The following is a 13,616-nucleotide window of genomic DNA, read 5'->3' as shown; positions in this document are numbered from 1 at the left end:
ATGATCGTGAAAAGTCATAATTTGGTTTGTCTCTTTGTCGAATACATTTTTATATTTTATGCTTTGTCCAACAAAATAGACAATGACTAGGATCCTAAATTCATTTGCCATTTCTGGCAAATGGTCATCCAAAAACTGAAAACTTGATTGTCCATGTCGTCCTTGGAATATCTTGAAATCGATGGGTGGACCGAATTGATGAATGAAACTATGAAGGATATGCTTCTGCATATGTCTCCCGAAGACAATCTGATTAGGAGCGTTATCTTCCGCAAATTGAGTTTGCTCATAACTGTGCTAAGTATTCGGCTACTGGATATAGGGCATTTATGCTTACGTACAGTTATGAGCCGAAACCATTGATTGCCATAGAGCTCAAGGAGGTGAAAATGCAGTTTGTAGTTAATTTTTTGCATGATATGCAAGAGATGTTGACGAATGCTAGGAAAAGCATTAAAATGACCCAGGATTGTGCCACGTTTTATACTAACCAACATTGTGCTCCTAGGGAGCTTTAGCAAGGCATGTAGGTTTATCTTAAGGTCCCAAAGGACTTCGATTCAATGACTACCGACAAGTGCTATAAATTATCTTCGAGGTATTGCAGTCCTTTCCAAATTACCAAGAAGAGACGTGGAGTATCCTATGAGCTAGATTTATCTTCGGAAATTTGAGTTCACTCTACGTTCTGCGTGAGTCGTTTGAAAGAACGACTAGGACAAGGTGAGCAAATTGTCGTGATTGAAGAAGTCTTGTGGCTTGAGGATATTGCTCATTATATTCTACTTGAATTCAAATTGGTTCTTGACCATAGGACTAAACGATCCCGTAGGAGTGTTTATCCCGACTATTTGGTCAAGTGAAAAAACCGCTCAATGATGGAGGCTACTTAGGAGTTGGTATGTTAATTGAAGAGTTGTTTTCCTCACTTTGTTTTTGAGGGTATTGTTGAGGATATCAATCATTCATAAGGGGGGAAGTGTTAGGTCCGATCTCGTCAGACTGTTTATATGGAGTATTTGGTCAAGTGGGCTGCATTTCGCATTCTTCACATTGCATATCCCTTTCAAGTTCTGTCACCTAATAAGCCAGACAGTGCAGTCATCCTCGAGCTCTGCTCCATTGTGTTAGCATGATTCATTTAGCATGACTCAATGTTTATTATTCTTCACCATCATCTTCTTCAATGTTTCTGAGTTTCTTTGTCTTAGTGTTTTCTGTACACATTGTATTTCTCTCCACAAACCCAACCATCTCTCAACATGGTATTGGAGCACACTGTTCCGTCTTTCAACAACTTTTACCTTCCTTTGTGCATTAGAATCACATCTATATGGACAACTTGCCAAATTTCAGTCTTTTCAAAATAAACATAGCAAATATTCGTTTTCTTAGCTTCATCTTTGTTCATCAAATATTCTCTAGACTTCTGAAACAATTTGTTTCCTTTATACTTTAGAACCCCATGAAAGGTGTTATGCACACTCTCAGCCTGTCACATATAAGTATGCTGGTTATGCCCAAACTGTAAGGCATGCAGTGAGATTAGGAAGATTGTTTTCTAATCGTAGAGGTTTCTTAGATTTGCAACTATAGTTGTAGTCCATTTATGTTGATATACATTTATTTCAACTTGGAATAGCTTTATTGCAGTAGGATTGTAAAATGAGAGGTTTCATTTGGCTAAGGATTTCCTAGAGGAGATGAAACAAATGTTAGCATTTGTAAAAATGTGTGATGAGGAGAATACTCAAGTTTGAGGAAGGTGAAAAATATACTTAAAAGTTTTGGATGTGAAAAGTCCAATTTTTCCAAAGGTATTGTGGTCCATTCACAACACCTAAAAGGATTGGATATTGGACTTACAAGTGGGGATTTTCATGGGACATTGAGGATTGATATGAAGATTTATTGATTTTTCTTGAGCCAGAGTATAGAGCATACACGGGCTTTTAGGAGCTGAGAACTGGCTGTATAGAAAATGGAAGAATCAGCTTGAAGAAAGGTCTAACTAAAAGGGATATGCATTATCTGAAGAAAGGTCTACCTAAAAGGGATAATCATTATCTAGCAGAGGTTTCTTAAGTTTGTTGTTGAGGATGAAGATACTTCCAAGGGGCGAGAAGTGGTACTTATTATGGTGCATACAGGTGATATGGTTATAGCACGAATGATGCAGAACATTACATGAGCTGGGCGATCCAATCGGTAGGATTGATATTGTTTTACAAGATGGGTTCAGGGGTGCCTCTTATGGGGCAAAACTATGTACAGCCCAGATTTTAGTTGCCTTACTCTAGAGAACTCTATCTCATTGGCTTTCCATTCCCTTGTGAATATCTCTTTCCTTTGAAGTATTTAATAGAATTGTTTCTCTATGTTTCCATTTTTATCAAAATTATTCAACACACTTTTTAATCATAAGCTATGTATGCAGGCAACTTACATAACAAGCTTCTCAAGGTTGACATTGGCAGACACAAAACGATTGTTTTCAAAGCAGTTCTGTCCACATTGGATTGTGTTCCCAAGGCGTGAAAAGGTACATAATTTTGGAACCTTTTTTTCTCCACCTTGGATTCAAATGCTGTAAGTTTTAGAGCTGAACTTGAGATATGTTAATGTATTCAAGATATGTTATGTCATTTAAGAAGCTATTAATGTTGCAACTTGATGAGAACACGTCAAGGAAATGAGGCAATTTTGGTACATTTGTGCTGGTTGGAAGTTATCAATGTTTTTATTAGAAATCAGATTGTATTTGCTTGAAAATCATCTTTCTAGAAACAGCAATATGCTGATGAAGCTTATTTGTTTTTGTTTGCAGGTTCAATGGCTAAATCAAGAGCTTGCTAAGGCTTGGCCATTCCTTGACCAGGTGATACATCCCTTTTCTAGTTATCTACAAAATTCTGTCTATCTGAGGCTTTTCTATGTAATGGTCCCATTCACACTCACGAAAATAAAATTCACCCTTAAATGCAATTCTCTGACATGTTATATATTGATAGAATTTATTCTAAAAGAAGAGAAAATCTATTAGCAAACACCTTCCAAAAAATCACTTCTTGAGGTAAATACAAAATGAGCCATGTATAGGACTTTAATAGTGATGCATCAAAGATACAATAAAAATTCTAATACAAGGGCTGAGTACATGTTAACATCTATGCCAACACTTAAATTACTAGACCTCCTTCCTTCTAAGTTATCTATGTCAACATAAAAAATCAGCATTGTAATTTCTACAATCTCTAGAGTAAATATCTGTGTGTTATTGCATTGATGCCAGGCTGTATGGAAATTATAAAGCCCACCATTGATTTCACCAGCCTTCATCACTTGTTAAGCATATCTATGTCTATGGAAGGGGAAGTTTGATCAACATAGTATAGTTGCCTGGACTTTATAGAAATTTCATTAAAGAAAAAAGAAAAAGAAATCATATTGTTTATAAAATTTGCGCCATTTCTGAAAGATTTGTTTGCCATTGAACTAGGCTACTTCTGGATTGTTGAAAGAAAGAATTGAACATGTTTTCGAGCTCTACAAACCAGCCATGTTCTCCTCTTGGAAGTTACAAAAGTTTACATTGGGGACAATTTCTCTTCAACTTTCAGGTTTACTTTCTTCTCAAAGTGTGTGCTATTGTGCATCTTATTTTAAGTAGTATGCCTCTCAAAGATTTTCTTATATCTCCCATGAAGTTTTAAAGTAAGTGACTTAAAATAACATTTTTAACCATGCAGGAGTTGAAGTTCTAAGTGACAAAAAGGATGAGATAATAGTTGAATTTGATTTTCAATGGGCTGGAAATCCAAGTATCATTTTCTTGATTCATACTAGGGTTGGATTAGCATTGCCTATGCAGGTAACGAAATGGTACCAATATTTTTTACATGATGAAAATACACTTTTATTTTCTAGATTGTATACTGTTTCAAAACTTCAAGGAAAATAAATGCTTGTAACATGTATAGTCATGGGGAATTTCTATTGTTGCAATTGTAACCTATAGTAAGAGAAAATATGATTACACGATGCCATGAACTATCAGAAAGTTCCAGACCTAAATGAAGGGGAAAACACTCCAGTCTCTGTCAGATGCATTTCCTTAGGCCCTGCCTTGCCTGCCTTGCATTTCCCAGACACTCCCAAGCTTTTCACGTGATAAAACTGTGAAATTCACACTTTTCTTTGTGAACAACTTGTGAAGAGCATTCCTGATGAAGAGACGGCTGAGAGAGAGAGAGAGAGAGAGAGAGAGAGAGAGAGAGAGAGAGAGTGTGTGTGTGTGTGTGTGTGTTAGAGTTGTGGTAGACTTTTAGTTGTATCTGTGTTTGCTGATGTAAAAATGTGAGACTTGTATCCTTTCTGTTTGGTTGGCCTGAAGGCCTGGCCCGAAGGCCGGATATAAATATTAATATAAACTTATTCACGAAAGAGAGAGAGAGAGAGAGAGAGAGAGAGAGAGAGAGAGAGAGAGAGAGAATAATCAGCATAATCACTGTGCATTCAGGTTGATCTACTACTCCCACAAACTTCGTCTACCTGCCACAATTCTGTCCAGCCCTCACACGGTTGCTGTCCAAGCATTTTCCACAGCTGAAAATGAAGAAAGTCTGTCTCCAAAACCTCCAATTTCTGCTGCAACCAACTTGTGAGAGTTGAAAGGAGAGAGATTAAGTTGAACAATAGCAAGTCTACCATTCCAAAAGCTCTTTCAACCTAAAAAACCCACAAGCTGATCGATGGGACTGCTCGTCATAAGTGAGCTGCTCAATGGACCAAACACTTGGTTTCTAAGTTTCAACTTTCCGTTTAATGAAAGTTTCATAGTGCAGATTGTGGGAAACTCATCCCAAATCCAAAATCAAGTCTTACAAGGTTTTGCAGACATGCTCTTGTCTTGTGCCTTTATTCCTCACTACCAATGCAATGTTAAGTCATGCGAAGTGTTATGTATCTAGACATTTGGATGGGTGCTAAGTGGTTATGAAGTGACTTAGTGCAAATGCACTAAGGGCACTTTGGGGTTAGGGCAGCTAAGTCCTATTTATAGGACTCAAGGCCTTGTTGTGCACGTTCATAGTGTGATCACCACTCTTGGACTCTTGGGCCTGTTGGCTAACACATCCATATACCAAGAAGGTGTGAGCTGATGATATAGGACGCTAATTTTTGGAATGCGGTCATGACCCGAAGTGTTGTTAGCTCCTAGGATTGGGGGTGAGCTTGTTTGGCTCTATGGTTGGGAGGCGAGTCTGATGTCTAGTCCCTTTTATTGTGAGTTTGGCTTGCATCGTGTCTCGTGTGTAGATTGGATCCTAAGGGGATGTTTCATCGGTATCAAAGTGTCAACTTGCAAGTGGACACTAGATTTGATGACATGCACAAAACCATTTTTGCTCATGGAACTGTGGTGGTTCATGCTTGACACATATGCCTTTATCTCATTAAGGGTGGTATGGGACATTGCTACTGGGAGGGGCATGCACAAGGGACACATGTTGTGGGTGGTGGGTCGAAAGCAAGGTATGTTTCTTATTTTGTACTCGTGCTCGGGTTTTGTATTGGTGGTGATGCTTGTGCACAAGAGTTTTGGTGGTTCTAGTGATGGGAGTTTGGGGGAGTTGCCACTCCAAGTCTATGGGAAACCATCATTGGAAGTTGAATTCTTGTAGTGTATATAGGCATCAGTTTTTTGACAGTGACTTTTATCGATCAGACATTTAATATTAATAGTATCGTTAATTTTAATGATAATATAACATTAAATGCTAATACAAGATTAGCATTTAATGTTTACTGTAATGTTACTATTGATTTTAATCCAAACATTATTGTCAAATCTAAGCATATCGTAATGTTACTTTTGACTTTAATCCAAACATTATTATCAAATCTAAGCATAGGGGAGAGAGAGATTGTGATGGCAGAGAGAGAGAGAGAGATTCTAATGGCAGGGAGAGAAAAAGGTTGACATGAAGGATGGGGTGTCTGAAAGGTTGTATAAGCAGTTGTCAGTTGTAGTCTATCAAGAAAAGAGAGAGAAATTGTCTCTCTCACACACACACACACACACACACACACACACACACACACACACACACAGAGGCTGATGTACCCGCTAGAGGCAAATGAGAGAGAGAGAGAGAGAGAGAGAGAGAGAGAGAGATTCTTTTAAAAGACTGGGTCTTTGGATATTCGAGTTTGTGGATCTTGTGCAGGTTGATATGAATGTGCTCTTTTCCTTCTTACACTTTTGGAATGGTTGGCATATATGGACCATGAGGAATGCATTCATCTTTTGATGCTTCATTTAGAGTGTAGAGTCATATAGTTTGATTGAAAGGACTAGACGCTTGAAAGGACTTCTTCATTGGTAGCCCGACTTGATTGAGTTGATAGATGTTCTTCGTAGATAGGATTTGCTTGCTTGGCATGCTGTAGTTTCTTTTGCCCCTCTCTAGTCACTTTGCTTCCTATGTACCTTGACTGTGATGTCTTAGATTTTATGCATGATGACCTAGAGCCATCTTATATCTTGTAAACATGTAATCTTGTACTTTTTTTGTAATTAATACAATTACCTTTAGAGAGAGAGAGAGAGAGAGAGAGAGAGAGAGAGAGAGAGAGAGAGAGAGGCTGATGTGCTGCTAGGCAAATGAGCATGTGGTAGACATGCTGCCAAGCAAACCCGATCTTGTCTTAGTCTTGCATTGGCCGCTAATTGTAGCTGTTGCTAGTTCCCATGGTGGCTGAAGTGTGGTGTTAAACAGGTGCACTAGTCTATAGACTTGACTAGTCTCGAAAGGATTGGGGGGAGGGGTGAGCTAGTAGAAAGGTGGAGGCTTGGCCGATTAAATGGTCTAGGTGGCCAAAGCCGAGTGATTTTTTTAAAAAAATAAGGGGAATTTGACTAGAGACTCCTTTTTCTTCTTTATCTTCTTCACCCTTTAATATTTAAGCTACCTTGCCTTTTTCCATTAAAAAATAAAAAAAGAGATTGAACAGATTTGCATTAAAGGCAATTTGTTTATAGTTTTGTACTTTATTGTACATTGTTTCTCTCTCAATCTGAGTAGCTTACACCCTTGTGCACTCTCTCAATCTTCCTATTTCTCTCACCTTATACATTTTCTCTTACCATCATGGCTTCCCATGGCATGTCTCTTTTCGACGCACCAATTCCCATTGAACCTCGATACATGGAGGATGTCCATCCAACTTCTCCCAAACCCGAATACACACACGAGTAGCATCCTGAAATCTCGTCTTTTTTCGAATCCGATGGAGATTCACCTCTCATGGTGATTCTCCAAGCTCAAATCAAAGAATGTAGCGGTAGTTGGCTGAGCTATGCACTCCCCATTTTCCATTTGTGTCCGTAGCTATGAGGATGTTGTCTCTTTAGTTGCAACCCAATCTCTTTAAGGGGAGAAGGAATGTGATGAGACAAACATCGATTTATGGTTGGCCAAATGGACCGCATATTTTGATTTATATCAATTTGATGATGCTTAGTACATTGGGTAGATACAAATCACGCTATAAGGGAAGGTGTATGCTTGGTGGGCGGGGCTATGCCCCAAGCTGTTGACATGGGCTGATTTTCAATCAGTTTTTTGAAAACATTTTGTAATTGATAATTGGATTGAAAATTTTCGAAAATTATTTGAGCTTGATATAGGAAGTAAGAGTTTGGATGCATATTCATAGGAATTTAAAGATTTGTTGCTCAAAACGAAGGCCTTGGATGATCTTGAAGTGTTGTCCTACATGCAATACCTTTTCGGATTTGTTGCCGGACTACCAGGACAAGGTGCTTCACAATCCGCTTCATTTGCTTGAGGATTCTATAGGTACTCAAAATAATTTTGATAATACTTTGGTTTTAAGTAGGGCGGCCAGTTGATTGGGGGTTTCCATCGAGTTGCCTCGGTCTCTAAGTTAAAGAATTTAACTATCCCAATAGCAACTTGTTAGCCATCTTTAGATTTTGCATAAGAAGAAGGATGGTAAGGGTAAGGTTACTTGTAGCGAGGATTGCTTGAAGGGCCGTTGCTTTGCGTGCCACCACTATAAGGTCACTTTCATGGTGATTGAGAGTGTCCTCAGAATAAGAAGGTGAAGTCTACTTCTAAGACTTCAATAAATTCTCTTGAAGCTCTAGATATATCTTTCAAAATTTTATTCAAATATTGTTTTGTTAATACTAGTAATAGCAATAGTAGCTCCATTAATAAAACTATTTTTGGCCCACATGATCTTTTAAGGGTCACTAGGCGTATAAATAGTCAAGAGGTTACAATTTTGCTCAATAATGGCTCTACTCATAATTTTATTTCTTCTCGCTTGGTGTAGAGTTTGCACCCTTGATTGCCACTGAGCTCAGGGGGATGAAAATGCAATCCATAGTTGACTTTTTGCATGATATACCGGAGATGTTGATTGCTAGCGAAAGCATTAAAATGGGGCAGGATCATGTCGTGTTTTATGCTAACCAACATCGTACTCCTCGAGAGCTCAAGAAGGGCATGTGACATATATTTCTAATTGTTGTTGTCCATAAACATATCACAACATATAATTGAAACCAAACGTGTCAATAAGCAATCATAAGCAATTGCAAAAATTGATTGTCTAGAACACTAGTGATAGAAGTCCCAAAGCTGATGTATTGACATCAAACAATACCCGAGATGAAACATAAAGTGTCATCAAGCTACTCTTGTATACCTAAGCTTGTATGCATTGAGGTGGTATAAGTACTATCCACCCCTCGGAGCATTAGGTAATACTCTAGACATGTACTGTACTAAACCTAAATGAGCCACAATTGAAGTCCGCTCTAGTTGGGATGGCTATAAGTAAAGCTGCAAAATTTGGGGTGAATTTTCCAAATCATTCTCCTCCATCTATTATGCATCCATCTACAAATATTCTCAAATTTCACCAAAGTGTGATGTGACACTTTACCTTTTTACTTTTCTTCTTATGCGCCAAAATTTGTTGTGGAACTATTTGTGGATGAAATGAAGATGAGAACTTTAAAGTAGTTCTCATGCTCTCAAAAATACCTCTTCAGAAGAACTAATGATGCATGGATTGTTAGAGTACAAAAAATGTGAAAGTGTATGACTGGACTGAAAGAAAGTGAAGATTGATAGAAGAGGGAGATAGAGAGAGAGTAGAATGCAGAAATCTGCAGTGAATGAATGATGAAATGAAGGAAGCAGATATGTACAACAGGCTGTTGAGATCTCTGTTGAGGATCTCTCTCCACTTGCAAAACCCAAAAGGAAGTGACCAGGGGCAGGCTAGCAATATAAAGGTTGAAAATAATAAAATATGCAGGTTGGCCAGCCAGAAACTGCTGAAAATCAGCTGGTGACTGTATGGAACTATTCGACGTGATCCAAGAAATGCGTAAATATGCCCGAAAGTAACAACTGTACAACTGTACTCTGCTTGTGCTCGTCCAAGGGATGACTAAATCTTTGATATCTCCTCTGAGATCTTGGATGCGGCATAAGGCTCAGGAATTTGGAGTGCTATTGAAGAATGGCTTGACGAAGAGCCTTTATAAACAAATTTGCCAAGTTATCATGCCTCTTGCAATACACCATATCAATAGTCTCATCCAAGATCTTCTCTCGAATGGAATTGTACTGTATCTCAATGTGCTTTGACCTAGCATGGAATATGGGATTTTGTGCCAAAGCAATGTCACTCTCATTGTCACCATGAAGTGTAATAGGATATGTTTGAGAACAGCCAAGTCCTCCTAACCACCTCCAAAGCCATGGTATCTCACATGTGGTAGAAGATGCTGCTCTATACTTTGCCTCTCTAGATGATAGGGCAACTATGGGCTACTTCTTACTATTCCAAGATATCGCACTTATATCCAAAGTGAAGCAATATCCTATTGTTGATTGCTTATGGTCATCTCCAGCCCAGTTTGAATCCATCCAACCCTATAGAATAAAGACGAAATCTCCTATCCCTTTTGGATAATAAATACCTAGGTCAGAGGTTGCTCTCAAGAACCACAAAATTATCATAGAAACCTTCCAATAAACCAATTTGCATTCACTCATGAACCATGTAAGCAAATCTATAGGAAAACACAAATCAACTTGAGGATTTAGGAGCCATATCAATGACCCAATCAACTGCTTGTAGTGGGTAGCATTTGCCGCGAGTGAATCTGCATGGACTGTAGCTTTCCAATTCAGATCTATGGGAATAGAAATAGCCATATACCCCTCCATCTCAAAGGTGGTAGAAGCTCTTGAACGTACTACTGTTGGGAGATAAAAATCCACCTCGGAGTTTGCCACATCTCATGACCTAGAAAGAAGTTGAGAAGACCCATATCCATCATCTTAAACATCTCATGTATTGCCTCCCTTGTCTACTGAACTTCTAGACATGGTCATCTATTAGAATGAGATCATCCGCATAAAGCATGAATAATGCGTGCTTTCTAGTCAAGATGTGGACGTACAATTGGGAATCGATAGAGGAACATCGATACCCTCACTTCCCTTGGAGGAACGAGTCTATCTTCTCATTCCAGGCATGGAGAGCCGGTTTGAGGCCATAAAGGGCCTTCTTTAACCTGTAAACTTTGCCGTTAGATGAGTATAGATCCTACTCAACATAGATCTTCTCCTCTAAATCTTTATGAAGGGTTGCAGACTTCTCATCAAGTTGATGAACTCGCCATCTCCTACGGCTGGTCAAGGCAAGAATGGCCCAATGGTAGCCATCCAAGCTTAAGTGCAAAGGTATCATAAAAATCCACTCCTGGCAAACAGCTGTATGAATCCTTTAGCAACAAGCCGCGCCTTGCGCTTATCTAAAATGCCATCACTATGGTACTTGGTTTTAAAGACCCACTTGACTCCAATTACTTTTCTATGAATAGGCCATGGCATAAGATCCAAGTGCCATTCTGCTCAATAGCGTCTAGCTCTTGCTCCAGAGGCTTCTTCCAATGGTGTGACTACAAAGTCTTTTTAACGGAGGTGGGCAAGCTATCTTGTATGGCGTGAGACTTCAAATGACAGGTAGTACAAACATTTTCAATGCAGTGTGCTTGGTTCCTTCGAGATCACCTCAGGCCATCCTGCAATTGCAACTCCTCAGGAACCCCTCAATCCCTGTATTATAGAGTATATCACATGCCCAATGAGGAGGAGGTCAATACTCCCCTTGTCGCTCTGTCTTTGATGAAGTCTCTGGAACATTCAATAGTGCCGATTCAACAAGTAAATCTAGTGGTGAAGCAATCTTCTCCTTCACTAACGGTGGAGTATCAAGAAGCATAGACCCCAAAGGCATTGACTTAGGTGCCCAATTGTCACTTGCCGGATCTCCAAGTATGGCATGCTCAGCACAACCACCAAAACACGCCCCCTCTCCCCCCCCGCTGACCTATAGTTGAAAACTCCACGAACCGAACATCTCGACTCATGTAGACCTCTCGTGAAATGGGATCGTAAAGCTTGTATTCTTGTGACTGTGAGCTATAATCCACAAATACCTATCTTTTGGAAGCTGACTTAAACTTATCCTTGTGTTTCTTTGGGATGTAATAATAGACATCACATCTGAACGTCCTGAAATAAGACACCGGCTTTTGATCAAAGCTAGCCTTAAAAGGTATCATAACAACCATGACTAATGTAGGAGATTGATTAAGAATATGGACAGCGGTGGCCATCGCTTCATCCCATAGACACTAAGGTGTGTGTCAATGCTCCATCGTAGCTTGTGCCATCTCGATCACATTGCGATTCTTCCACTCCAATATGCCATTCTCTTGAGCTGTGTTCGTGTTGGCAAACTCTTGGTGAATCCCGCGATTTGCACAAAACTTGGCTAGCTCATTGGAGACAAACTCCCCTCCTTTGTCGAATCGTAGAGTCTTGAGTTTTCTACGAGACTTGTTCTTCTCGAAGATTAACTAACCCTTAAAGTGTGAGAACACTTTAAACTTAAATTTCAAAAAACATGCCCATGTCATCTTGCTAAAATTATCAACAGTGAGCATAAAATATAAACTTCCCTTAACGAACTCTGTCCTCATCGGTCCACATAAGTCCCTCAAAACAAGCTCTAAGGTCTCCTTTGCTCTTTATGAAGCCATGTTGGGAATCATATCTTTATGCTACTTGCTACAAATGCAAGATGCCTGAATAAACAAAGCTACTGAAGAGATAAGAGATTTATCCCAAGCTTTGGGACATAGTAAACATAGTCCAATGGAGCGAGATTTTGACCCTTATGAGTATCAAACTTAATTCAATCTAGACCATGGATCTTGATAGAGGAGTTGTTCCCACATTGGACATTGCTGAGCTGCAAGGGCTTGAAAGGCAAAAATGTCCTAAATAGGGGGTCATGTCATGTGTAGCTCCACTATCCACAATCCAAACAAGTGATGAAGTGCTTGGTTGGATAGAATAGGTCTCTACAATCACCTCTTCGAGAGGTAACTTGCAAATATGAACTGAGCTCGTATCCTTTGATACCTCTATAGAGGCAAGGTGGGCTTGGGGTCTCGTGGACTAGTTAGACATGCCCTTTGGAGTTGAGGAAAAAAGTGGTTGTGATGGTTGACCAGTGGTAGTGTGGGTCTAAGTTCTCCAGCTGAGGGCTAATTGGTAGGTGAGAGAAAATCAGCTCAAAAGAGTATCTTTTGATCAACAGCTTTGATGGCACCAATAGCTTCAAAAGGGAGGTAAAACTCTAGTGCAGTTGGTGAGCTCTCCTCTTTTGCCGTTGCCTCTCACTCACTAAGGCAGAGAAGAAAAACTATTGTCCTTGTCTTGTTCTGCTACACGGGCTTTTTCCTTTCTTAGCCTTTGAATGCTGGAATGACCCACATCCAATCCCGAAATGGTCTTCTCTCATCTTGCACGTGTAATTTTGACAAGTGGTAGCCTCTTTTGTCACTTAGCAGCTTTCTAATTGTAATTTTCAGTGTTAATTAACTTACTTTCAAAATGTATATTTCAAAAATTAATTGATTATCCATTTTGCCACCCTACTCAAGACTTGGTTGGTGCTTGTCACAAGACTGTGACAACTAGTACCTTTTTGTTGATTTCTTTATTACATATTTTATTTGGTTTTTCTTTTTGGAAGGATTCCTCTTGAAATCTAAACGCTTGAGTTGCATGGCCAGTATGTGAAACGGACAGGAATGTCTAGTGAGTCAAGACTGGACAGTTAAGGTCGAGTACAAGTCTGGAAAAGACTGATGGGACTGTAAGATTGACAAGCCTGGAAGAGACTTGTGAAAGTGTACATGGACAAGTGTGCTGAAAAACTAGCTTGGAAGAGACTAGTTCAAAATGAAGATGGACAAATTTGCAAGAGATTAGTCCATGTGGGGTCATCGGTGGAAATTCACTTTCAGTTGAGCTACATTACAGATTTGGATGTAGCCATAGTCTGCAAAGATGGTCAGAAGACTAGTGGGATGCAATGGAAGCAACTCCTAAAATTTAGGGAGTTACTATTTTTGGACCCCAGAGTCTGTTCGCGTCATTATCTTCGCTTTTGCACGAGGATTAATTCTCTGGTCTATGCCGAGG

At 39.4% G+C, this 13,616-nt stretch overlaps 1 protein-coding gene across 4 annotated transcripts in view; it reads left to right on the top strand.

Moving 5' to 3' along the window:
• LOC148037718 (synaptotagmin-5-like) overlaps positions 1-13,616 on the top strand; it is an 85,072-nt gene that overhangs the window by 13,749 nt on the left and 57,707 nt on the right. For all 4 annotated transcript variants that reach the window (XM_087676668.1, XM_087676667.1, XM_087676666.1 and 1 more), the window contains exons 3-6: positions 2,438-2,542; positions 2,828-2,878; positions 3,500-3,620; positions 3,750-3,871. In XM_087676668.1, the coding sequence (XP_087532794.1) occupies positions 2,438-2,542; positions 2,828-2,878; positions 3,500-3,620; positions 3,750-3,871 (399 nt within the window). The remainder of the gene's footprint in view (positions 1-2,437; positions 2,543-2,827; positions 2,879-3,499; positions 3,621-3,749; positions 3,872-13,616) is intronic.

Source organism: Lygodium microphyllum, chromosome 4 (genome assembly GCF_053477565.2).
Source record: "Lygodium microphyllum isolate KBCC chromosome 4, Lygodium_microphyllum_v1.1.10, whole genome shotgun sequence".
Lineage (NCBI taxonomy): Eukaryota > Viridiplantae > Streptophyta > Polypodiopsida > Schizaeales > Lygodiaceae > Lygodium > Lygodium microphyllum.
This window is presented reverse-complemented; position numbering and strand designations above follow the sequence as displayed.